General features: G+C 37.2%; 2 protein-coding genes across 2 annotated transcripts; both read left to right on the forward strand.

Moving 5' to 3' along the window:
* The first annotated feature begins 11,338 nt into the window (after window positions 1-11,338).
* Window positions 11,339-11,944, forward strand: LOC141621292 (uncharacterized). The gene has a single exon (XM_074437911.1). The coding sequence runs from the start codon at window positions 11,542-11,544 to the stop codon at window positions 11,809-11,811; it is 270 nt and encodes an 89-aa protein (XP_074294012.1). The 5' UTR covers window positions 11,339-11,541; the 3' UTR covers window positions 11,812-11,944.
* A 10,763-nt stretch (window positions 11,945-22,707) lies between these two features.
* On the forward strand, window positions 22,708-24,338 carry LOC141623139 (uncharacterized). The gene has a single exon (XM_074439206.1). It carries the CDS (start codon window positions 22,946-22,948, stop codon window positions 24,053-24,055), a length of 1,110 nt encoding a protein of 369 aa, XP_074295307.1. The 5' UTR covers window positions 22,708-22,945; the 3' UTR covers window positions 24,056-24,338.
* The last annotated feature ends 1,230 nt before the right edge of the window (window positions 24,339-25,568 follow it).

Below are 25,568 nucleotides of genomic sequence, written 5' to 3' on the forward strand. Positions count from 1 at the left end.
GTTGAGTAAGTAGGGTAATAAAAGTTATTACGCGTGAAAATTGGTTGGACTCAACGGGATAAATATGGGTTGAATCGGTCCACCGTGCCCATATTTATTCTGGGCTAAAAGATAGATTTTAAGAAAATCCGTCGACCAAGAGTTCTAGTAGTATAATCAGTCAAAGTTGTTGACTCACCAAATTTATATAAATGTGGGTTGAATCGGTCCACCGTGCCCGTGTTTATAAAAAATTGGATCTTGGAATCATTTATATAATTCAGCGGGAGATCATTATATAAATGGGAACTTGTTAAAATAGTTTCACAAGTTAAAAAAAAATTTTGACGATAAATGTTAATCTTTCCTTTATTTCCTTTGTAGTAATCACGATGACTTCTACTAGTGAAACCATCACCATAGCTAGAGATTCATGGCAACGTTCTTTTATGGACAAATATGTATTAAAAGCCGACGGTAGTAATTTTAAAGATTGGGAGGAACAACTTCGATTAGCTGTCGCAGGTGATGGCAAATTACGCTACCTTGTCGATCCCTCTCCCCCTTCGCCTAGTACTAGGGCCACTGCCGATGTAAGGGAGGCTTTTTCAAATTATCAAAATAAATCCACTGCAATTAAAAATGTTTTGATTCTTTTAATGGATCCTGCTTTACAAAGGCAATGTGTCAAGTTTCGCGATGCACATGAAGTATTCTCGAGGCTTTCAACTATGTTTTCTCAAGCCCCGAGAATAATTCAGTATGACACGGCAGTTCGTTTCTTTGAGGCTAATCTCAAAGATGGTCAACCTGTAAGTTCACACGTACTTAAAATGATTGAGTACATGGAAACTTTAGAGGGGTTGGTATGTAAGATCCCTGACGAACTAGTGGTGGACCGAGTGCTCCACACTCTCTCTCTCTCTCTCTCTCTCTCTCTCTCTCACGTCAAAGGTTTTACCCAATTTAGGGTAAATTATAATATGACAAACATGAGAAAGAGTTTACATGAGCTCTATTCTCTGCTTGTGCATGCAGAGAAGGACATGGGATTGAGTGGGAGCACGAGGAAAGATGTTCTTGCGATAAACGTGAAGGGGAAGAAGCAGTTTAAGAGGAATGCAGGTAAGAAGCCCGTTCAGGTAGAGGGCAAAGGTAAAGCAATTGCGAATTGCTCTACCAAGCCTAAACCTATAAAGGGTAATCCTCTTAAAGATACTTGTAATTACTGTAATAACAAGGGACATTGGAGGCGTAATTGTACTAAGTACCTGGATGACATAAAAGCTGGCATTGTGAAGCCAACATGTAATTTCTCAACCGAATCTTTTATGATAGACATAAATTATGCTTCAAATACAACTTGGGTATTAGATACTGGTTGTGGTTCTCACTTGTGTAATCATTTGCAAGGCCTAAAAAGCATAAGAAAGCTAAACAAGGGTGATGTCGATCTCCGAATGGGAAACGGGTCTAAAGTAGCTGCCGTCTCAGTAGGAACTTATGTACTTAGTTTAGCTCCGGGATTGGAGTTTCATCTTAATAATTGTTATTTTGTACCAACGCTATCTAGAAATATAATATCCGTATCTGTGTTAGACACAGAAGGGTTTTCCTTTGTAATTAAAGACAAGTGTTGTACTTTTTCCCTTAATGGTATTGTATATAGTCAAGCTATTTCAATCAATGGTATTTATATTCTAGATACTTGCAACGATGTTTATCATTTAGATAATAAAAACTCAAAACAGGTGATCCCGATCAATCTTATTAATGGCATTGTCGATTAGGACACATCAACGAGAAGCGCATTAAAAGACTAGTGTCGACTGGTGTAATTAAACCTTTTGATTTCGAATCATTTTGTACATGCGAATCTTGTCTTTTTGGCAAGATGACTCGTTCACCTTTTCTAGGAAAAGGATCTCAAGCTAGTGAGTTATTGGGTTTAATACATACCGATGTATGTGGTCCAATGACAGTCATTGCTAGAGGTAATTATGACTATTTCGTTACTTTTACTGATGACATGAGTAGATATGGGTATATCTACTTAATGAGGTATAAAAAAGAAGCTTTTTATATGTTCAAAGAGTTTTAAAATGAAGTAGAAAACCAATTAAATAAGAAGATTAAAGCATTATGATCAGATCGTGGTGGGGAATATTTAAGCAATGACTTTAAAGATCACCTTAAAAACTGCGGTATTGTATCTCAGTTAACTCCTCCTGGCACACCACAATTAAATGGTGTGGCTGAAAGGAGGAATCGAACTTTATTAGATATGGTTCGATCGATGATGAGTCAAACAAAGTTACCTAAGTCATTCTGGGGTTTTGCCATTTATCTGCTGTACAATCACTTAATAAAAGTCCCACTAAAGCAACTGACAAAACTCCATATGAGATATGGAAAGGGAAAGTCCCGAATCTGCGATACATGAAAGTATGGGGTTGTGATGCTTATGTCAAGAGCAAGTGTGACGATAAGCTTGCACCTCGTTCTGAAAAATTTATTTTTGTAGGCTACCCTAAGGGAACTTGTGGATATTACTTCTACAATAGTAACGAGAATAAAGTGTTTGTTTCTCGTGAAGCTGTCTTTCTAGAAAAGGAGTTTATTTCTAGAAGACAGAGTGGGAGAAAATTTGAAATTGATGAAGTTCAAGAGCCACAAGCTGATGTGACAGTGTAGGAAGATGTTCCTTCTACGTCAGAATCGGTTATTGTTCCTATTGAACCTAGGAGGTCAGAAAGGGTTAGTCGCCAGCCTGATAGATACCTTGGTATTATCGAGGAAGATGGTGACTATGATGTTTTACTTTTAGAAAGTGATGAACCCAAGACCTATAAAGCAGCTATTACGAGTTCTGACTCTAAGCTATGGCTCGAGGCCATGCAATCCGAAATGGATTCCATGTACGATAATCAGGTATGGCACCTGGTTGACTTACCTAAAGATGTTCGACCTCTTCAGTGTAAGTGGATATTCAAGATTAAAATCGGCATGGATGGACATAAAGATGTATACAAAGCTAGATTGGTTGCAAAAGGTTTCACTCAGGTTCATGGTTTACACTATGATGAAAATTTTGCACCAGTTGCTATGCTTAGATCTGTTCGGATAATGTTAGCGATTGCTGCATTTCATGATTATGAGATATGGCAAATGGATGTCAAAACTGCTTTCCTGAACGGGTTTCTGGAAGAGGAAGTGTTCATGACACAACCTGAGGGTTTTGTGGATCCTAAAAATCCTAACAAAGTATGCAAACTTAAGAGATCCATTTATGGTCTTAAGCAAGCGTCAAGGAGTTAGAATCATCGTTTTAATCATGTTATTAAACAGAATGGTTTTTCTCGAAGTGTTGAGGAACCATGTTTATACATGAAGTTTAATGGGAGTAGAGTTGTTTTCTTACTTCTTTATGTGGACGACATATTACTCATTGGGAATGATGTTGATATGCTTGCTTCTGTTAAGAAGTGGTTGGGAAATCACTTCCAAATGAAAGATTTGGGAGAAGCTCAGCGCATCATGGGTATCCGGATCTATAGGGATAGATCCAAAAGGATATTAGCATTGAGTCAAGAAGCCTATATCGATAAGATTCTTGACCGATTCAATATGAAATACTCCAATAGAGGTTTTCTACCTATGGGCAGTGGCATCACTTTGAGTAAGTCACAGTGTCCGATTGAGCCTAAAGATATTGAACGCATGAAATCGATTCCCTATGCTTCCGCTGTTGGATCGATCATGTATGCTATGATGTGTTCTCGGCCTGACGTCTCATATTCTTTGAGTATGCCGAGTCGTTTTTTAGAAAACTCCAGGTGAGAGTCACTGGATAGCCATCAAGAATATTCTAAAGTACTTGAGAAGGACTAAAGATTCATTCTTAGTGTTCGGAGGAGAATCTGAATTACGTATAAGAGGTTATAAGGATGCCAGTTTCCAAACCGATAGGGATGATTTGAAATCCCAGGCTGGTTTTGTCTTTTTGTTGAACGAAGGGGCGGTTTGCTAGAGAAGTTTCAAGGAGTATGTGACTGCTGATTCTACAATGGAAGTCGAGTACATTGCAGCCTCTGAAGCTGCAAAGGAAGCTGTTTGGATTTGGCAATTTTTAGAGGGACTAAAGGTAGTTCCTACCGCCGAGGATCCTATCACTTTGTATTGTGATAACAGTGGGGCAATTTTTCAAGCAAAAGAGCCCAAGTCTAGTAAAAAATCTAGACATATACTTAGGAAATTTCATGTAATTAGAGATTTAATCGAAAGGAAAGAAATTACAGTTTGTAAGGTTGAGACAGCTGATAACATCGCTGATCCTTTAACCAAACCTTTGTCTCAAGCTAAACATGATAGTCATGTAGTTTCGATGGGGTTGAGACGAATGCCAGAGCTGTTGTAAATTATATGATATGTAATAATCAAAATATTGTATTTATTATTTCATACATGATAAGTTGCATTTGTCGTTATATTCAGTTTTATGTCTGAATTTATATACTTTGTTTTCTCCAAATAGGTTGTAAAGACAATGTCGCCCTATTAAGTGAACTGAATTAACATTGTATTTTGTCCCTAGTTATTTAATGAGGTGACGTCTCGTAGTGACTAGATTGTAAGGCGATAGATGACAGGTTCGACTGTCATATGGTCATAGTGATGACTGGTCGATTACATAGGCATATTGTGAGATAATTTGTCGGACAGTGACCGTTTATAGAGTCCTTTTGTTGCTAGGTCGTGGCAAGGATTTCTATTTATTCCTTTGAGTCAATTCTTTAGACTGGTGACTATTTGTCTGAGTTGGTACGGTTTTCCGGCGGCTTTGGTTTTTGTTCTAGGTCGCACCGTAAAAGGAGGTCGATGAGCATTTTCTTGGGTCTTGTGATCAGATCGAATGAAGAAAATAGGTCAACGAGATTGTCCTTTTAAGTCATATTTTATCTCAAGGCCACTCGAGGAGAGATGACTGTGAATGCGTGGCCGCGCTCGGATGCGATCTATAGTAGATTATCCGGTCAAACAGTCATTCTCCTGATCGAGGAAACCACTTTATGATATGATCACGTGCAAAAACGACCTGAAAGACATCTTGCATTGAGTGGGAGATATTATTGGACAAGAGAATTGGTAACACACACTTGTGTCAGACAAGTGGGAGATTGTTGGAGTAGTGTCCTCCACAATGACTGCGTTTACATATTAAATCTCGTAAAAGGAATATCAAGGATTTATCTTTTTATTTGCCAGTTGGTCATCGTTAATCGGTAATGATTAGCTGACTAGAGTTTGACATTACTGTCGTGTGACGGCGGTGATCAGCTGATCCCTTTAGGTCACACCTATAGGATGATACCCAAGTAGAATAAATTAATTGTTTGTATGAGATACGAGATAATTAATTCCTTGTATTATTTGACTTTTAATTAGTCACGTAAATGTATTATTTGATGACGGGTTACGAACTCGGGACAAGGAGATTTATTATTTAATTATGTGATATTTAAATAATAAATGATTAGAATTTATTAATTAATTGTTAATTAATTAATTTTATACGATATGTGTATATGTTTTGAGGTGGAATTAATTAGCTATTAAATTTTACAAGAGATTGTAAAATTAGCTAAATGGGTTAATATTGACACATTGTATGTTGATAAAATGGTCTTATGATTACTTAATAGTTAAGTAGTCATTGGTAGTTAATTTATATTATTTAAGTGTTAAATAAATTAAATTAATATTTAATTATGTAAGATAATTAAATATAAGACTTATAAGTATTTGTAGGGCAAATATCGAAAACCAAAATGGACCAAAAGTAGTCCACATATACTGGTTTTTTGAGGACATCACAAGTGTTCTTTAGGTGGATTTTTCCACTTATAATTGTCCCCTCAAATTGCCTATAAATACCATTGACACTCCACCATTTCTCTAGTTGGAAAAATTTGAAGAAAAATTGGTCTAGGTTCATATACACTACCTAAAGACCAAATTTTTCTTCATATTTTGTTCATCTTTTATATCAAAAACATATATAAATATTAACTAATAATATTATCAAAGTAATAATATTTATTAGTACATCAAATATACAAATAAACAAGGTTTACTACTACATATATCTAGTTAGTATTATAGTAGTATTTTGGGTTGATTCTTGGGTGCATCCTTAGGAGACCATCTTTTTGGTGGTTTGTTGTCTTGGAGAATAATCCATTTTCATAGCTCAAGAACAACATCAAGGAAGGAGTCCTTGAGTTGTGCCCAAAACTTACCTTATACAATGTAAGGATTTTCTTGTCTTAAGATGGTTTAATACCATCTTTTATACTTTTATTTGCATGCATGTAGATTTAGACCATTTTAGATTAATTTATAATTTTAATATCATAAGATGAGTATTAATATGGTCTAAATAACTAACAGTTATGTGGGTCGTAGTCTAGGTGAGCGTCTACTTTTCTTCTCTCTTACACTCAAATTCTTACCCTTTGCTTCATGAGAGAAGAGTGACCCGTGAGAGTCTGATTTTTAAAGGTCTTGCAAGGTCGACAGTTCAGGTTATTTATAGACATCATACAACTCGTTTGTGCTTGACTATTGTAGCTATAAAGGTCATTTTTGTTTGCATTAAACGATTTAAGTGGACAAGTTATAGCTAGCTCCGAGTTTTCTTATCCGTTCCATTAGTTTGCATTTAGTTTACTCGAGGACGAGTAAAGGTTCGGTTTGGGGAGATTTGATACGTGTAATTTATATAGTCCTTTTGGCCTCTTATTTCACGTATTTCTATATCATTGTCATAGTTTTGTATTGAAAAATGCCCCGAATAGGCTACTTTGGTTTGTTTCGTCTCATTTGCAAGAACGGACCTGAAAGTAGTGAAACCGTGCCTTATTCAGTCTCCTTAGCATGCATTTATGGAGATGGAAGGTTTTGAGCAGAAATGTCGTGCCTCGGGAAGCGTGAAGGAAGTATTGGGAAGCTAACCAAACAAAGTATCAAGCTGGTACAATGGCTATTCCTCGATCGAACCCTTTTCTGTTCGATCGAGAGGTTCTGGTGATCAAGGAAGCTCGATCGAGTCCCTGCTGAGCTTGATCGAAATGAAGCTTTTTGGGTTTACTCGATCGAAAGCCATACTTGTTTGATCGAGAGGAATTGCTGGGAAAGTACTCGATCGAGGAGTCTCAAATCCCTCGATCGAGTGAACTGCTACTTCATACGGGATTTTATTCCGTGATTATCTTTATTAGTATTTTAGTTTAGTTAATAAATATCTTCCCTATATAAGGGAGGACGTAATTAGGTTAGGGTTATCTCTTAATTACTCTTTGAATCTCAGAAACTTTAAGCAGACACTTTGCTCTTCCCTTTCTCCTTTGCTACGTTGAACTTGTTCTTATTTCCGGACTCACTTCTTTGTAATCTCTCTCTACTCTATATACTTAATCTAATCTCCTTTGCTCTTAATTGTTTGTTTCTTAATTTCTGTTTAATTATTATTATTAATTTATGCAGTATCGTTCCTTTAATCATTCTATTATGTCTCTTGCTAGTTTATTCATTGTTATTATTGTTTGTTTCATTAATAGCATGAGTAGCTAAACTCTTTTATGTTGGGATTAGGGGAGCCATGGTAGTGAGTTGACGGTGTTGTGAATAGGTTAGATGACTGAATTATGAGAACTGTTTTATTACAATATAATTGTAATCGTTTAGTTGAGTGCACGCTTCTAAACTAGTTAAATTGGTTAAATTCAGACCTAGATCGGAAGATTGGAATGAACATACCTGTTATGAACAGTAGACTACACTAATGATGATGAAAGTTAAGTTAGTTGTATTCTAGGGCGGATAGCGGACCGGAATGACATTTCTCTTACCCTTCTCACATTAGATCGTCTGAGCTATTTATGACTGAGTTAATTAATTTCCATGGTGAACCGACTTCTTAGCATACTTCTCTTTATTTGATCACATCTATAATTCTCTCTATTTTCATTGCTCTTTTCTTTTGCCTTTATCTCTGTTAGTTTATTAGAAATCAATTTAAAACCCCCAGATTGTTACCCGACAGACTTAGATTAGCAGATAGATATAATAGTCTCCCTGTGGAGGTCAACCCTACTTCCACTAGCTTCTGTTAGTTGGTTTAGGTATTTATTTTTGGTACTAAACGACAGGTATCACTCAATCTCTAGGGTTTTCTTATGCTTGTATAAATGTAATGCTCTTATGAATAATGAAATCATCCAATTCATAACCTAAATCTCAAATCATCCTCTTAAACGCAAGTCTGACACTGCTCATACACTTACACGATTTCAAGCGTTGGTTGAACGAATTTTTAATAAACCTATTCTCCGCCTTTACTCTGACAATGATAGTGAATATATCAAACTAACTCCTACCCTACTAAATCAAGGTATTATTCACTTAACTTCTCCTCACCATACACCTGAATATAATGGTTTCGCGGAACGCCGATACCGTCATATTGTAGAAAAAGTTCTTGCCCTCCTTCATCATGCTAAGCTTCCCACGTCCTTATGGTCTTTTGCCTTTACTACTGCTACCTATCTCATTAATCGGTTACCGACACCCACCTTAAAGAATGCTTCTCCCTTTCTTGCCCTCTTTAATCAAAATCCGAATTACAATAAGTTACCCAGCTTTGGTTGTCGTTGTTACCCTTGGTTGCGTCCTTACTCGTCTCACAAACTCGACACTCGCTCTTCCCCGTATATCTTCATTGGCTACTCTTCTACACAGATGTGCCTATCACTTCCATGATCCTACATCAAAGAAAATTGACACATCTCGACATGTCAAATTTTTTGAAACTACTTTCCCGTCCTATAAAGACTCGTCCTTTGCCCTCCCCTCACCCTCTCTCTGGTGTACCTTTTCTCTTCCCATCCTTCCAGACCCGCCATCACCACCCACTGCCACCCCCTGATAACACTGACCGTGCCTCACCCACCACTTCCCCACCCCTGTTTCATCAACTACCACCTCCCCTGCCTTGACACCTAATGCTCTTGCCTCGTCCCCTCCTCCTCCTCCCCCTCCTCCTCCTCCTCCTCCTCCTCCTCGCCCAGCTAGACAACCCCGTCCCCATACACCTCGCACTGTAATTACCCGTCTCACTAATGACATTGTGAAACCTAATCCTAAATATGCTCTATCACTCACCCTAAATACATCATCCTTTTCCCTGCCTACTACTACTAAACAAGCGCTCTTTGACACCCGATGGCGCGCCGCTATATAAGATGACACATGGTCATTGGTTCCTCGATCAGATTCTTAGAATATTGTTGGTTTCAAATGGGTCTATCGCATCAAATACTTACCCGATAACATCATTGACAAATTTAAAGCTAGACTCGTCGCCAAAGGATTTCGTCAACGTGCAGGTATTGATTTCTCTGAAACCTTTAGTCCCGTTGTTAAATCTACTACTATTGTTGTCTTGCTCTCTCTTGCGGTAACTAATGGCTGGCATCTTCGTCAGCTCAACGTGAACAACGCCTTTCTTCAAGGTCGTCTTCACGAGTCTGTCTACATGGAACAACCACCTGGTTTTATTGATCCTTCTCGCCCTTCCCATGTTTGTCACCTTTCTAAAGCTATTTACGGTCTCAAACAAGCGACAAGAGCGTGGTATAGTGAACTTAAAAATTACTTAATTTCTTACGGTTTTCATGGGTCCCTTAATGATCCTTCTTTATTCATTCTCAAACAATATAGTCCTATTTATTTGTTAGTGTATGTTTATGACATTATTGTCTTGGGTCCGTGTTTAAAGTCAGTAAATCATTTTATCTCCCATATTGCTGCTCGTTTTTCGCTAAAGGACTTGGGTCCCCTCTCCTACTTTCTCGGTGTCGAAGTCCGTCCCACCCCCTCTGGTCTGTTTTTATCACAAATGAAATACATTTATGATCTCCTTGATCGCCATAAAATTCTTGACTCTAAGCCCTCTTCAACTCCCCTTGCGTCTGATTCCTCCCTTCAAAAGGATGAAGGTGTGCCAATCGACAATCCTACGGATAACGTGTTGTGGTTGGTGGCTTGAAATATTTGTCGCTAACCCGTCCTGATATTTCCTTTGCTGTCAATAAATTGGCGCAATATATGCAACTTCCTCGTCTTCCTCATTGGCTTGCTTTAAAGCGTGTTCTTCGTTACTTAAAAGGCACTCTCTCTTATGGTCTGATGTTGTTTAGTTCGAGTCCATCGCCTCTTCATGTTTTCTCTGACGCTGATTTAGCAGGTGATAAAGATGATTATGTTTCTACGACTGGTTATCTTGTCTACCTTGGTAAAAATCTCGTCTCTTGGTCCTCCAAAAAGCAACGAGCTCTTGCCTGTTCTTCTACGGAAGTTGAGTTTCGGGTTGTGGCTGACACCATTGTTGAAATTTCGTGGGTTCGGTCTTTGCTGATTGAACTTGGAATGGCTCCGTCCTCTACTCCGGTTATCTTCTGTGACAATCTTTCCGCAACACATTACTCGGCTAATCCGGTTTTTCATTCACGGATGAAACACCTTGCTTTGGCTTTCACTTCGTGCGAGAACGAGTTCAACAGGGTACTCTTCGCGTCCAACACATCTCTGGAGATGATCAATTTGCTGCTGCTCTCACTAAGCCTCTCTCGAGTGCTCGGTTTTATTCGTTGATTTCCAAGATTGGCCTGGCACAAGGACAGTCCATCTTGCGGGAGCATGTTAAAGATATTTCTTGACATATTATTTTTGATATCTTTTGTACATATTTCCTTGTATCTTTTTATTTATTATCTTTGTATATCTTTGATATTTTGTATATTGTATTTCCATAGTTTTTACGATAGTTTGCTTGCTACTCAAGCACTAGGGTTTTCTTATACTTGTATAAATGTAATGCTCTTGTGAATAATGAAATCATCCAATTCATAACCTAAATCTCACATAAACAATGTTTAGTTTTATTAATTGTAGTGTTAAGTGAAAACAATTAAGATGAATGTCAATTTGATCTTATTTACATCATTATTAAACTAGTTCATTATCGGGTTGAGTCAATATGGGTCGCGGGTCGGGCCGGGCTGGTTTAGGTCAGGTTCGGATTGGAAAAAATAATGCTACTATCGGTTATCAGTGCAGGTCGGGTTGGTTTCTGTTCATCTCAATTTCGGGTTCTTTCAGGCCAAGTTTTGGATGGATCGGATTGGGTTGGGTCAGCTTTAGCCAGCTCTAGTACTCACAATTTATTACAGGTTAAAACTAAAGAAAAAAAAAATTAAGCGAAGACAGCGAATCAGCAACAGAACAGATCAATCTACACGGCAGCAAAACAGCAGAGAGGCATAGCAGAAAACTAGACACGTAAAACAAGTGGTGGCAGCAAAAGCGCAAAAAAATGTAGAAACCTTCATATAACAACAATAACACAATATAATATATAATTCTTCTAATAATAATTGTAACAAAAACGCTATATAAAACTAACAGGAATAATAGTAGGAGGAGCAATAACAGAAGTGAAGTATGGAGAAAAACGAGCAGCAAAGTGGTAAGCAACAAAGCGAGGAATCAAAGAAACTCGAGGAGTTACCAACCGAGACGAGTCCGTATGTTCAATACAAAGACTTGGAAGATTACAAGCGTCAAGGTTATGGGACCGAGGGTCATTTGGAGCCTAAACCCGGGCGTGGGGCTGGTGGCACGGACGCCCCAACCGAGTCAGGTGGGGAACCTGTTCCCCCAACGACTCATGGGTCCGCTACTGATGTTATCAATCGTCAAGGAGTTCCATAAGTTGGTTAAAATAAAGCAATTAGTTCGAGTAATAGTTTGTCACGATTTACTTGAATTAGAGTTTGTTGATCCTTGAATCTTAAGCTTATTAATCCGTTTTTGTTTCTCTTTAATTAAAATAACTTACCAATTTATGACCTATTGTTTGCAAAATCTAGCTTAATATAGGCCGAGATTTTTTTTTTTTTTTGACAAACGTGTACTATCATATTATAGACAATAAAAGTATTACACGAAACCACTAACATACCAGTTAATATTACAACTAAGATAAAATAAAATGCGACTAAGACTATTAGAAACCGAAATAGGAACTTTATGCACACTATCTTTGCCGAGCAACCTGAGAAGTTGATTGTTCTCAACTTTGAAAAGAACATTTTGTAGACCACCAGTAGAGGCTATAACCATAGCCTTAAGTAGAGCAGTAATAGAACTTTGAAGACGAGAGCAAATGAGAAGGTCTTGCTAACCTCATGATCAATACGGTTGTTGTATCGGATATGAAAAGTACCTGTCAAAATCTTCTTGTTGAAAGCTACATTAATCTTAAAGCAGTGATGAAAGATCTCTGGTGAAGAAATTGAAGGCCTGGTAATATTAGACTTGGCTGAGGCGAACACATCACTCTTATTGTTGGACGCGAAATCATGCTGTTGCGAGTATAGGAAATCAGCCTCTTGTAAAATAGCCATAGGGTTAACAGGGCAGCCACGAAAGATAACATTATTCCTATACTTCCAGATAGCAAAAAGAGTGAGAGAAAAGCGCATTGCTTGCCAAATACCTTGATTATCAGATTTGAACAAGTAGATAAAAAACTTTTGGACCCAAGTAAGAAAGGGAATGTTATTTGAGGATGACTCAATCCTTATTCCAAGGATGCTAGCAAGCCAAAGTCTCGTAACTATAACACAATCTCTGAACAAGTGAGACGGAGATTCGGAATCAAGGTGGCAGAAACAGCAAGTAGGACTCACATTCATACCTCTGCGAATTAGGACATCTGCAGTAGGTAAAATTTGATTGACAATTTTCCACAAAAAAAGCTTGATGTGGGGTTGACATGGAAGTTTCCAGATCAAAACAAAAAGAGAAGAGTTATGAGATCTTGAAGCAGATGAGTGCTGATCTAATTTAAGAAGGTACGAGTAACCTGATTTAGCTGAATAGCTTCCATCTTCCGTGAATTTCCAATAAATATAGGCCGAGATTTAATGAAAAACTTTTTAAGAAAAGATAATTGTCGACAAATTAAATTTAACACGCCAACAAAATGTTAAATGTGTCGTACACTATTGGAGATTAATATGAGCTGATCAGAAAGAGCACGATGAGCTACTTGATACTGATTATCAACCTCACTCTCTAAGTTAAACATGGCTCGACTTGCTAGGAGTAGAGTCAAGCTAACACATCAAGTGAACAAAACTTTTACATGTCGATTGTATAAGAGGGTTAATTTAGCTTGAAAGCTTGATTATCATTAAGAAAGAACAACCGTATTTATACAAGGTGAGATTCAGAGCTTATGAACAATAACCTAGCTAGGTAGCCTAATTTACAAGTTAATGAGATTAGGAAATTATAACTAACTAGAGATATACAGGGGAGTGTAAGACGCTAAAAGCTTGAGAGAATTATTATTAACAAAATGAGTATTTATACAAGAGATGAGAGCTATAGCTAACCCTAGATATGCTAAGATCATAAAAGATTACAAATAAAGATTACAAGAAAGCTATAATATATATAAAAGATTACATAATCTTAACATCCCCGCAAGACGGACGACGGTTGCGTAAGGCCGATCTTGGAGAGTAACATGTGCAGACGAGGACTAGATAGAGGCTTGGTGAGAGCGTCTGCTAATTGATCATCATTCGAAACAGTGGTAACCCATAAGGAACTGGACTGCACCTTTTCTCGTATAAAGTGGAAATCAAGTGCGAGGTGCTTCATATGGGAGTGAAATACGGGGTTAGCACTTAACTGAGTAGCACCCACATTGTCACAGAAAATCGTTGGATGTGAGGGTAAGACAATGTGGAGTTCACAGAACAAATTTTGGAGCCATGATAGCTCGGCAACAGTGTTAGCAATAGACCTATACTCGGCCTCTATAGAAGAACGAGCAATGGTTTGTTGCCTTTTTGAGCTCCACGAAATCGGGTTGCGACCGAGATACACGATATAGGCACCCGTGGAGAGAAAATTGTCTTGCTCACCGCCCCAAGCCGCATCTGAGTAAGCATGTAAAGCAAGCGGCGAGTTTTTGTGAAGCCGTAGACCCATAGTGGCAGTACTAGAGAGATAGCGAAGAAGTCGCTTCAGGGCAGCCCAATGTACTGATGTAGGAGCATGCACAAATTGCGATAGGCGACTGACGGCAAATGCTAAGTCCGGGCGAGTGAGGGAAAGATACTGGAGACCACCCACAAGTGTTCGATAAGGCGTGGGGTCGGCTAGCAGTTCTCCTTCATGGAGAAACAGTTTCGTGCTGGGATCAAGCGGTGTAGAAACGGGTTTTGAATTTGTCATGTTGGTGCGTTCAAGTAGATCGGCTATGTATTTATGCTGACTGAGGAATAACCCATTTGGAAGAGAGTGAACTTCAACACCGAGAAAGTAAGACAAAGCACCAAGATCTTTGAGGGAGAAGCGCGAGGCAAGTTTACCAATGAAGGCATCAATGACGGAGGCAGCCGGACCTGTGACAATGATATCATCCACATAAACCAAAACATAGATAGGATTAGTAGCATGATGAATAAATAAGGATGTGTCCGAGACGGAATTAGTGAAGCCAAGCGCGAGCAGAAAAGAGCGTAGCTCATTATACCAAGCCCTCGGGGCTTGCTTAAGGCCATAAATGGCTTTTCTGAGACGACACACATGCGTGGGATGCAACGGGTCAACGAATCCCGGGGGTTGTGCCATAAAAACAGTGTCGGAGAGAGTGCCTTTTAGAAAGGCATCATTGACGTCCAGTTGACGAAGGGACCAGTTATTCATAACGGCAAGACTAAGCAAAGTTCGGACCGTGGCCGGTTTAACGACAGGACTAAAGGTTTCGGTGTAGTCAAGACCAGGGCGTTGATGAAACCCCTTGGCAACTAAGCGAGCCTTGTGTTTGTCAAGGGTACCGTCGGGATTGTACTTGGTTCGGAAAACCCATTTACAACCAACAAGGTTTTGGGTAGGGGAAGGAGGGACAAGATCCCAGGTGTGGTTGGCGAGAAGGGCATCAAACTGAGTTTTCATGACAGCCTGCCAAGTAGGAGAGGCGAGAGCAGCTTTAACCGAGGTGGGAGTAGAGTGTTGAAGGGAAGCATGAAGGTTCATGAGGTTTCGAGGTTTGTAGATGTTGTTGGAAGCACGAGTACGATGGGTATGGGTGGGAGGAGGAGGAGGGGGGAGGAGGTGGTGGAGTGGAGGTGGGTTGAGTGTGCGGTGTGGAAGTTGGTGAAGTGTGAGGAGGGGGGGTCAGGGGTAGCAGGGGACGCAGGAGGGGTAGTGGAAGCAGACAGGGGAGTAGAAGGGGGGACGGGAAAGGTAGCAGCAGGGGGTGGGACTAAGGTTAGAAGTGGGAGAGACATGGTGACCGACTGGTCGGTGGTAGGCAGCGGTGGAGTGGAAGGAGTACGGAATGGATAGACCACATCCACAAAGCGGACATGACGGGAGGAGTAGACACGATTTGTGGATGGGTCTAGGCATAAGTAGGAATGTTGGGTTGGGGAATAACCGATAAAAACACATGGGATAGACCGGGGATCAAGTTTATGGGTAGTATAGAGACGCAACCAAGGGTAGCAGAGACACCCAAAATTGCGTAAATTGTGGTACTTGGGAGTGTGGCCAAAGAGAGCAGCTTAGGGGGACGAATTGGAAAGAGTCGGAGTGGGTAGTCTATTGATGAGATATGCGGCTGTAGTGAGAGCATATGTCCAGTATTTTAAGGGCATAGAGGAGTGTTGGAGGAGGGCAAGACCCGTGTCAACAAGATTTTTGTGACGATGCTCAGCATACCCGTTATGCTCGGGTGTGTGAGGCGGAGATGTGGGGTGGGCAATGCCGTGACTGGCGAGGTATGGTGCGAGTTTTGCAAATTCTCCACCATTGTCAGAGTATAAAGTTTTAATTTGCTTGGAGAATTGTTTTTCAACAAGAGGGTAGAATTTAGTGAATATTGATTGTGAGTCGGATTTGTTTTTCATCGGATATAACCATATAAGGACTTGTTTGGTTGACATAAGGGAACTAAAGTTCCCTGGAACTTCAAGTTCACATGAATTTCCAATTCATGTGAATTTCCAAAAAGTGTTTGGTTTGCATGTGGGAAGTTAATTCATGTGGGAAGTTCCAATGACCAAGGGGGGGCTTGGTGAGTGACTTCCCACATAATGGAGGAAGTAGATTCATGTGGGAAGTTCTACTTCCCATGATTTTGGCAACCAAACAACATCATGGTTTTACACTTCCTAGGAAGTTTAAGATCCCATGATTTTAATGGGCAACCAAACAAGCCCTAAATTTAGTGAGTGATCAATAAAAACAATATAGTATTTGAAATTATCAAAAAAGTACAGTGGAGATGTCCACACATCACTAAAGATAACTTCGAGTGGTGAAGAAGTAGTAAGAGACGATATGGAAAACGGAAGTTTAATGCTTTTATTAGAAAGACATGAATTACAGTAGAAATCCTTGCTAATAGAGGTATTAAAATAGGTAGCTAATTGACGTAGGATAGCTAGAGATGGATTTCCAACTCGATGATGAATGTCGATGGACTGAGAGGAGGCAGAGAGAGCGATTGGGGAGGAGGGCAGGGACCAGTAATATACTCCGTCTTTAGCAGGGCCCTGGTGGAGAAGGACCCCCGTCTGAGCATCCTTCACATGAAAACAAGAAGGTGAGAAAACAATGGTGGCATTATTTTGTGTGCAAAATTGGGAAACAGAGATTATATTTTTATGCATTGAGGGGACACAAAAAACATTAGAAATAGATAAAGAGCGAGATTTAGAGGGAAGAGGAGTGGAACCAGTGTGCGTAATCGGAAGAGACGAGCCATCTCCAATCACAATCTCATCGGTTCCATCGTAGGGAGAGTGCAAGGAGAAATATGAGAGGTCACTAGCCACGTGGTGAGATGCACCACTATCCATGAGCCAGGGACGAGGAGCAATTGGTGGTATAGGAAGGATGGCAGTTTGGACTTGAGGAGAGGGAGGGGGCCTGCTGTGTCGTGGGACAGAGATGGAGGGGTAAAGGCTTTTGAACACAGGACAACAAGCAAGTGTGTGTCCCTGTGTGTTGCACCAGTGGCAGCGGCCACGATAAGGATTGGTCGGGTTTTGATTTGGTTGGGAGTCAGCGGAAGGCAGGGGAGTGGCAGGAGGGTGAGGGGATGGTTGGGATGGAGTATACTTAGGTTTGTAGTAAGGGCGAGAGGAGGAGGACGCTGCATTGACGGTGGCAGGAAAGGTTGTGGGAGAGGCTTGTTTTAGGATGCGAAGGGAGAGTTCTTTGTTAATCAATTTTTCATGAAATTCGGCAAAGGTAATGGCAGTGTCGCGAGCATCGACAGCGTCAATCACGGGTTGATAGCGAGGATCATCAAGACCGTCAATAATCCGGTCAGTGATGTCCTCACAGGAGACGGGATGACCGAGTAAGGCGAGTTCATCAGTGGTGGATTTGATAGCATTCATGTAGACGGAGATGGAGGAGGAGCCTTTGGTTGTGTGTTTGAGTTTGTATTTGAGTTGTTTGATGTGGCCTCGGGACGGAAGGCCGTATGTGGAGGCAAGGGTGTCCCAAAGTTGTTTGGATGTGGTGGTGCGGGTGAGAAGAGAGGAGATGGATTTGTCGAGAGTACCGGCCAGGGCACCAAACAAAAGCTTGTCTTGCCTATACCAAGTCGCATAGGCAGGGTTAGGAGAAGGGGTGGTGGAGTATTTGGTAGTTAGAGTTTGCGCGGGACATGGGAACGACCCATCGACATAACAATAGAGATCGTAACCAAATAAAAGAGAGGTGAGTTGAAGTTTCCAGGATTGATAATTCGAGCCGTCGAATTTGTCACGGAGTGGGTATTGATGGTGATGAAGGGTTTGAGAGGTTCATCTTTGTTGGGGATGGTTTGAGGAATCGACATGGTGATGTCGAATTTAGGATCGTTAGAGGTCTCGTGATACCATGTAAGACAAGTATAAGCTAAAAGCTTGAGAGAATTATTATTAACAATATGTGTATTTATACAAGAGATGAGAGCTATAGCTAAACCTAGATATGCTAAGATCATAAAAGATTACAAATAAAGATTACAAGAAAGCTATAATATATATATATAAAAGATTACATAATCTTAACAGGGAGAAATATCTAAAAGATTAACGAGATATCAATCAATCAATACTATATATATTAATTAATTCCAGAAACCAAGGGACTTCAATGTAATTAAATAAATTTATACAAATTAACTATATTTTATAGTTTTAAATTAATAGCACTGTGCGATGGACCTAAACAAGGGACTTCAATGTAAATATTATATAGTTTTGGTTGAAGTATAAATTTAGAGAACACGAAATATGGTAAATTTCCTTAAAATAAATATGCCCCGCTTATGGTATTAATTAATATAAAGATGTTAATTATTTTAACATAAACAAATATAATATAAGTATATTATATTTTGGAAACTATTAAAAAGTAAATAAATCAAGCTAGATTTCCAAAAATTATAATATTACATAATTATTTCGACTTAATTAATTTATTGCATATATGTAATATATTTATTTCGAGTAGTGAGAGTAATAAAAGTAACCTTAATTGGATATAGTAATCACTCATTGGATACTTAAAAAGTAAAAGTAATTCCGTTAGTAGTGAAAAGAATTGTAATAACATTGGATATAGTAATATGATAGTAATCACTCATTTGAATAGTCAAAGTAACAACATTAGCAGCGATCGGGAGTAGTGAAAAGAACAAAAGTAACAACGAGAGTAGTGAAATTTTATCAATATTAATGTACAAGTAGTGAAAGTAACAATAATTAAGTAACAATAATTACGGCGGGAGTAGTGAAAGTAAAAGTAATAATAATGAATGTAATAAAAGTAACAATTCTAAGAACAAAATAAAGTATATATGAAAAATTAGCTAAGCAATCGATTTAAGTAAAATATTAATAGTGGGGGTAGTGAATTTGTCTCATAGTTTATTTCACTTAATTTTAAGATATACTGCATAGAAAAATATATTGATGATATTTATGAGTTATGCAACTTTAAAATAATTTTAGTTAATTGAAAATATATTTTAATGCTAGGTAGCCCGGACGAAGCCGGGCACCCATACTAGTTAACAATATTACGTAATCTTATCAGATTGGAACAATGAAAAATATGTAAAACATTTGTATTTCGATTGGAAAATTGAAAAGGGAGAGTGAATAATAAAAGGTTCACATGTCGATTGGAAAAATAAAATGTATGAATAAGACATTCATATTTCGATTGTAAACCTAAAAGTAAAAATAAAAAATGTGAGCATTGTTCTACTTTTTTTTTTGTCCCAATCACTTATTTGTCTTTTTTATTTTTTGTGAGGGTTATTTTAATCAAAGACAATCATTGAGACGGACATAGTGGCGGTGTACATTAAAAGCATTTTAATGTAAAGAACAACAAAATATAATTTTTCAACCTTTTCACTAAAAGGATTTTCTTTAAAACGAGGACATGTACAAGCTGCAAGCAAGAGCTAAAGGGTGGTGGTGGTGTACGTTAAAACGAGTATGGATCATCTCCGCTTCACATTCTCTCCATTTTTTTCCATTTTCTCTAATAATAAAACAATATCTAATCATTATCCACTCTTAGCCTCTTCATTCAACCGTTAGATCGTTTCAGAACGAAAACTAGACCATTGATAGAAAATAAAGGAAAATGAAGAGAGAAATAAATGAACAGGGTCCAAATTGCATTAAAACGATGGAAGTCAATGACAAATGTAGCCTAGCTAGTAGGGACGATTTCCCTTCCGATATAGAAAAAACTTAGGATTTTTATTATATTTGAATTTACTTTTATTACATACGGAGTATTTGACCTTTCAAAATTGTCCTCTAAAAATTTTTGTCAGCACAATTACATGCAAGTCGAGTCACATTATTCGAGTCAAACATTATCCGTAGCTAACTTGATCAGTCAAACATTATCCCTAGCTAAGTTAAACATATGAATACTCAGGGCTTTTACTAACGCCCATATATAGTACTTTATTATTCAGTTTAAACCGTTTTTAACAACATTTTTTTCTTATTCGAATAAATGATAACAAAATTCAGAACTAAAAAACAAAAAACAAAAAATGTAACGTGCATGCGGCCGGGCAATTGATTGAAAAATATCCCTCATGTCTTCAAAAAAAAAAAAAAAAACCAAAACTAAAATAAAAATAAAAAACACACACACAAAAAAGAGAGGCTTCTTGAATGCAAAAGCTAGAGGGATCATAAGGAAAAACTCAAGGAAAGAAAGGGATAGATGCATAGTTCGTGTCGCATTATTGGTACAAAATGTAACGTGCATGCCGGGCAATTGATTGAAAAAGGCACTTCATCTTCATGGCATCACTCACAAGTTGCCCATGTATGTTCCCAATCATATTAACCACACCTTATACACTATTTTCCTTCCTAAGATATCACATTGCACATCTACATAGGAGGCTTTGGACCATTTTATTTCCCCATCTCTTTTATTATGCATTTATACCATTTCAATGCAACTCTATCATCATATGGCCTTGCTTGCCTTTATTTATGACTCTTCAATACTTGGTGAATAATTTTAAAATATTGGTGATTTATCCCTCTTTGCCTACTATGGTTTAAAACTATAGAGTAGTATTAAATCCTCTTGGTCCCTATAGTTTGTATATTTCGATTTAGTATGTTTCAGCCAATTGGTTACGTTTCTCCTTTAAGATATACTTTGTGTAGTGTAGATTGGGTGGGGATCGTTTTTACCTCATTTGCAAATATGCTTACATAAAAGTTGGTTTAAACATATAAACGTAAATTATTTGCCGGTAAAGTTAAAGAGTAAATTGTGGGTTTAATGTTATTTAGCAAATAATTTGGGCAAAATACAGAATAAATAATAAGCCTTAACTGTTTCAAGTCGTTTTGTTTGAACATAAACCTGACAATCATGAAACCTTACATTCGTAGATCATGAGAGTGTGACATATAACTGGATTTATCTCGAATATTTCTTAAAACAATTTATTTTTGTAGGACTTAGTTTTTTGGTTGGATTAACATTGACACATAACTTAATGGGTTATTATAACCTTAAATGTAAATATTTTTGCTAAACTTCTAATTGACATTTTGAAATGTCATCATTATTGTGATTTTGACAATAAACTATGAATTATATGTAATTATGATTATTTACTTTTTTTTTGTAATCACCTTATCACATTGATTCTCATTTGAGACTTGAAAACTTTGCCATTATTACCAAGATTACAACCAATAAATTTATGATTACGGCTGTCTGTTACTCTCATCTATTAGAATTTAGTTTTGAATTTTAACTATAACTTGTATTCATCACTTTATTTCAAAATATTTTTTACTTTATTTTCAGAATTACTCTCGTATTAAAATATGAGAAATGATAAACAACCCAATGAGTTGTATTTAAGGAACTAAAAAAGGAACTAAATACTAAATACTTAATACATGCATTAATTGCATTAATAATTTATTCCTTAATTTCTAAATTAATATCAAATTTGAAAGGGTATTAAATGCTTAAGTACAACTCATTAGGTAATATTTATTATTTTCCTTAAAATATAGTGTTGTAATAAGTTTTACGAGTATAGCATTTCCTCCCCATTTATTGACCTCCAAATACTGTTTTGAGCCTATTATTTGAACCTAATTTCTCTTTTAGTACATCGACAATATTCCACTGATCTATTTTATATTACAAACAATTTTCGTTTTTCCAAGCCATCTATCTATTTCCGATTCTTTAAAAGATATTGCAAAAACAATTATACAACTTGGACCATAACAATTTCATAAATAGCACGAGTAACTTGCAACATTATCTTACGTTCTTATCAAAAATATCAAAGGAAAAATTACGTACGTGTGCTAAAGTTTGAGATCGAGTAACCATATGAGGTGGGAGAAGTATAACAACATAAACAATTTGATCTCGTACCACTCAATACACACCGAAATTAACCTCACTTTATTCCACGTGTCAAGTTATCTTTAGCCCCACATAAATTTGAAATAGTTGGTTGGTCTTTTTAAGACGTGTATATCCGTCTTAGACTAAAACGGTCAAATAACATTTTACATGACTAGATAGAATAATTGTTTTGCTAGTGTCTAAAAACTTTGTTTTTGTCCTATCCCTTCCAGTTAGCCCGTTTTAAAGTTAAGATAGATATTACCGTCTTAAACAAGAACCTGGAGAAAAAGGATTGTACATCAGATGTACTACCTCACACTTAATGAGTTTTTGTTGTGTATTTTTTTGTAGTTCTATAGAGTTTATAAATTACATTCTAGTTTTACGACGTCAAAAATCAAATTTTTCTGAGCTTATATGATTTTCTTTTTGAGTTATAATATAACTTTTTGAGATTAATGTTTAATTAAATGAACTCAACTTTATAATAAAACTCAAAATTTTTAAATAAAAAATTTTATCTTAATACTTAAAAACTAATTATACCATCTGATGTATTACACCAAATGTATAATGTACGAAGTAGTGAATTTGAAATTAATAGATCCTATTCCTATCACAATCACAATTCACCAATATATAATTGGTAGCATGCTTAGTGGCCGGCATATTACCCTCCTCTTACTTCTTCATTCTTGACCAAGAGAATGTCACTCACACAACTATAGTCTACACACTTATTCTATTTATATATAATAATTTGCTTCTTTAATCTCTTCCAACATTTATTCTCTTCTTCTCCCTATAAACCTTAACCCTCTTTTGTACTCTTTTCTCATACAAGTCGTACAAATCTTTACATTTCTTGGAAACAATTAACACAAAAATGTTTCCAAAACTAGAAAATGAAAAATTGCTTGACCAACATTTTATAGATGAGCAAGAAGAAGAAGAGGCATTATCTTTTTCCGACCTTCCGATAACAAAATTTATTATATCGAATGCGGGTGACGATGATGAGGAGGAGGAGGAAAAAAATGGGACTAACGAGGATGAACCTGAATTTGATTTCGGGTCACTGGTCGATTCAGGTAACGGAATAAAAATTGAAATGTGTTCGGCTGATGAAGTATTCTCGGGTGGGCAAATATTGCCCTTCCGCCACTCGGTTAGTTCAGATACTACCCGAACTGCCAATTGGCGGAGCGCATCAAGATCCGAATCAATTGAGTCGTGTTCCCGAAGCAGTAGTATCCGAAGCAGTAGCATTAGAAGTCAATTCTCTACTAGTAGTAGTAGTACTAGTACCACCTCGTCTAACAATACGTCCTTTAGTATTAAAACCGTACCCCAAGCCAAAATCCGTGTCCGAAACACATTTAACTCCCACCCGAGCCCAAAACCTCAGGTTTGGGCTCCGGGACCACGCGGCTCGGCCCCAAACCCGAGAAAAACGACAATGTGGGACGTGTTAAGGCTCGGTCTAGTCCGAACTCCGGAGATCGAGCTACAAGATCTCAAACAACGACACCGGTCTAGTACTTCCGGTAAAACCCCATTTATTATCCCGCGGAATAACAGCTCTGGGAGTAATAACAGTAGGAATAGTGAAAGTAAAACCACCGACGTCAGTAATAAAATCAATGATTTGTTCACAGAATTGAACAAAAAGAAGAAGAATGATAATGATGGCGGGTTTTTTAAGAGTTGTAAGTGTTCAGTCATGGCAATTGAGCCGATACCGACTAGAGAATATGGTGTTCGACATAAAATATCAGACGGTCCAAAAAAGGGTAAACCGTCGATGAATTATTATCGTATTTTGAAAGAAGACAAAGAAATGGAACAAAAGAAGGTAATAGTACAAGAACAAGAACAGAAAGGGAAGAAGCAGCAGATCCGACATGGGAAGAAGAAGGTTATGTCACATCAACATCATCATAGAACATTTGAATGGTTGAAGGATCTTTCTCATGCAACTGTTCTTAATTCTTAAGATTTTTACTGTATGTACGTAATTATAATATCAGTTGGTTGGTGGAAATTAAATTTTCTTTTTAAAAAAAATTTAAAAAATCTACTTATGTTTCAATTGTTAGGATTTGTAATTTACGTATGTGATTTCTTGCAATTATATTTCCACTTGACACTTGTCCAGATCATATTTTGATTGAATCGATTCCATTTTCATGTAATTTCTTTTTTGTTGAAAAAGAAGTCGGATTATCATGTGATTTTAAGTTATCGAGCTCATTCTTATAAGCTCACGTATATGTATACTGAAATTTCACTTTGAAGTTTTGAAAGTTTTCCGTCTTTCATGTGAGAAGACTATCTCAAGAAAAACTTAAACTGTTAAATGTAGCCTAATAATATGTCTTATGGAGTATCTTATTAGTCGAAAATACTATGACTACTTTTATATAACGTGATCCTAAATTAATTTCCAGTGTCATAACTCATCAAATAATATGGTTGAAAGGTAGATAAGTTCACGTATATATTCACGAATCCACGATATTTTTAGGCCGGTATTAATCGTATGATGCCATTGTTGTCAAAGATTTATTGATAAAGATATGCAAATTATGTATTCTTGGATTTAATTGGTTACGTACATTTCATGACCTTGATTTGAAATATTTGAATCATGATTGGATTCTCAAGGTGATAATTTGTAATCATGGTTAGGAGCTCATGCTAGCTAGTGTACGTTCAGGTGAGAATAATGACATCGATATAAATAGTAGTTTCTTTAGCTAGGCAGGTACCTATATTTAGATATTCTATTTTGAAACTTAAGATTGTTGAGAAAGGGGATTTGGATTTCATTATATTTCTGAAAGCACATTTCAAACTTTTAAGTCGATGTTATTAGCTCAACCGATAAAATCGTGATGATACCTAAAATTATATCTCAAGACTCGTTATGAATGGCTTTGGAGATAAAGAAATCTAGCTTAGGAATACGTAACTAAAGCAGTTAACTAGTGAAGATCTTCTAATTATCTCAAGATACTCATTTTCATGACTTTGTTTGACTTTAATTTTTTTTTCTTAAATCAAAATATAAGAACGAAATACGTGAAAAATAAATGAGTTGTTAAATTGGAATCTATAATCTATAAATAGTACTATATATACCGTATATGCATTACAAAGAGCATAATCTAACTTTGATTAAGATATCAACTACTAAACTCTAAGTATAAATTCTTACTAAATTTCCGCTATCATCTTATAATTTTGTGCACCTTTTTCTTCGTTGGTTAGTTCGTTGGTGTCCATATATATCACACAATATCTAACTACATCTACATGCATAGTAATTTTCTATATTAATACTCCATATATCTTAAGTGGATGATATCTTTTATATATATATATATATATATATATATATATATATAGATTAAGGATCATGTAAGTCCACCTATTTTGGTTGAGTCCATAAGTCCTCATCTAAGCCTTTGGATGAGAAAGATAAAGGGCTGAGATTAGATCTAAGA

This window comes from Silene latifolia, chromosome X (assembly GCF_048544455.1).
Source record: "Silene latifolia isolate original U9 population chromosome X, ASM4854445v1, whole genome shotgun sequence".
In the NCBI taxonomy this organism is placed as follows: domain Eukaryota; kingdom Viridiplantae; phylum Streptophyta; class Magnoliopsida; order Caryophyllales; family Caryophyllaceae; genus Silene; species Silene latifolia.

Coding starts and splice junctions, on each gene's coding strand:
- LOC141621292 (XM_074437911.1), top strand. CDS start 11,542: ATGGAGAAAAACGAGCAGCAAAGTGGTAAGCAACAAAGCGAGGAATCA.
- LOC141623139 (XM_074439206.1), top strand. CDS start 22,946: ATGTTTCCAAAACTAGAAAATGAAAAATTGCTTGACCAACATTTTATA.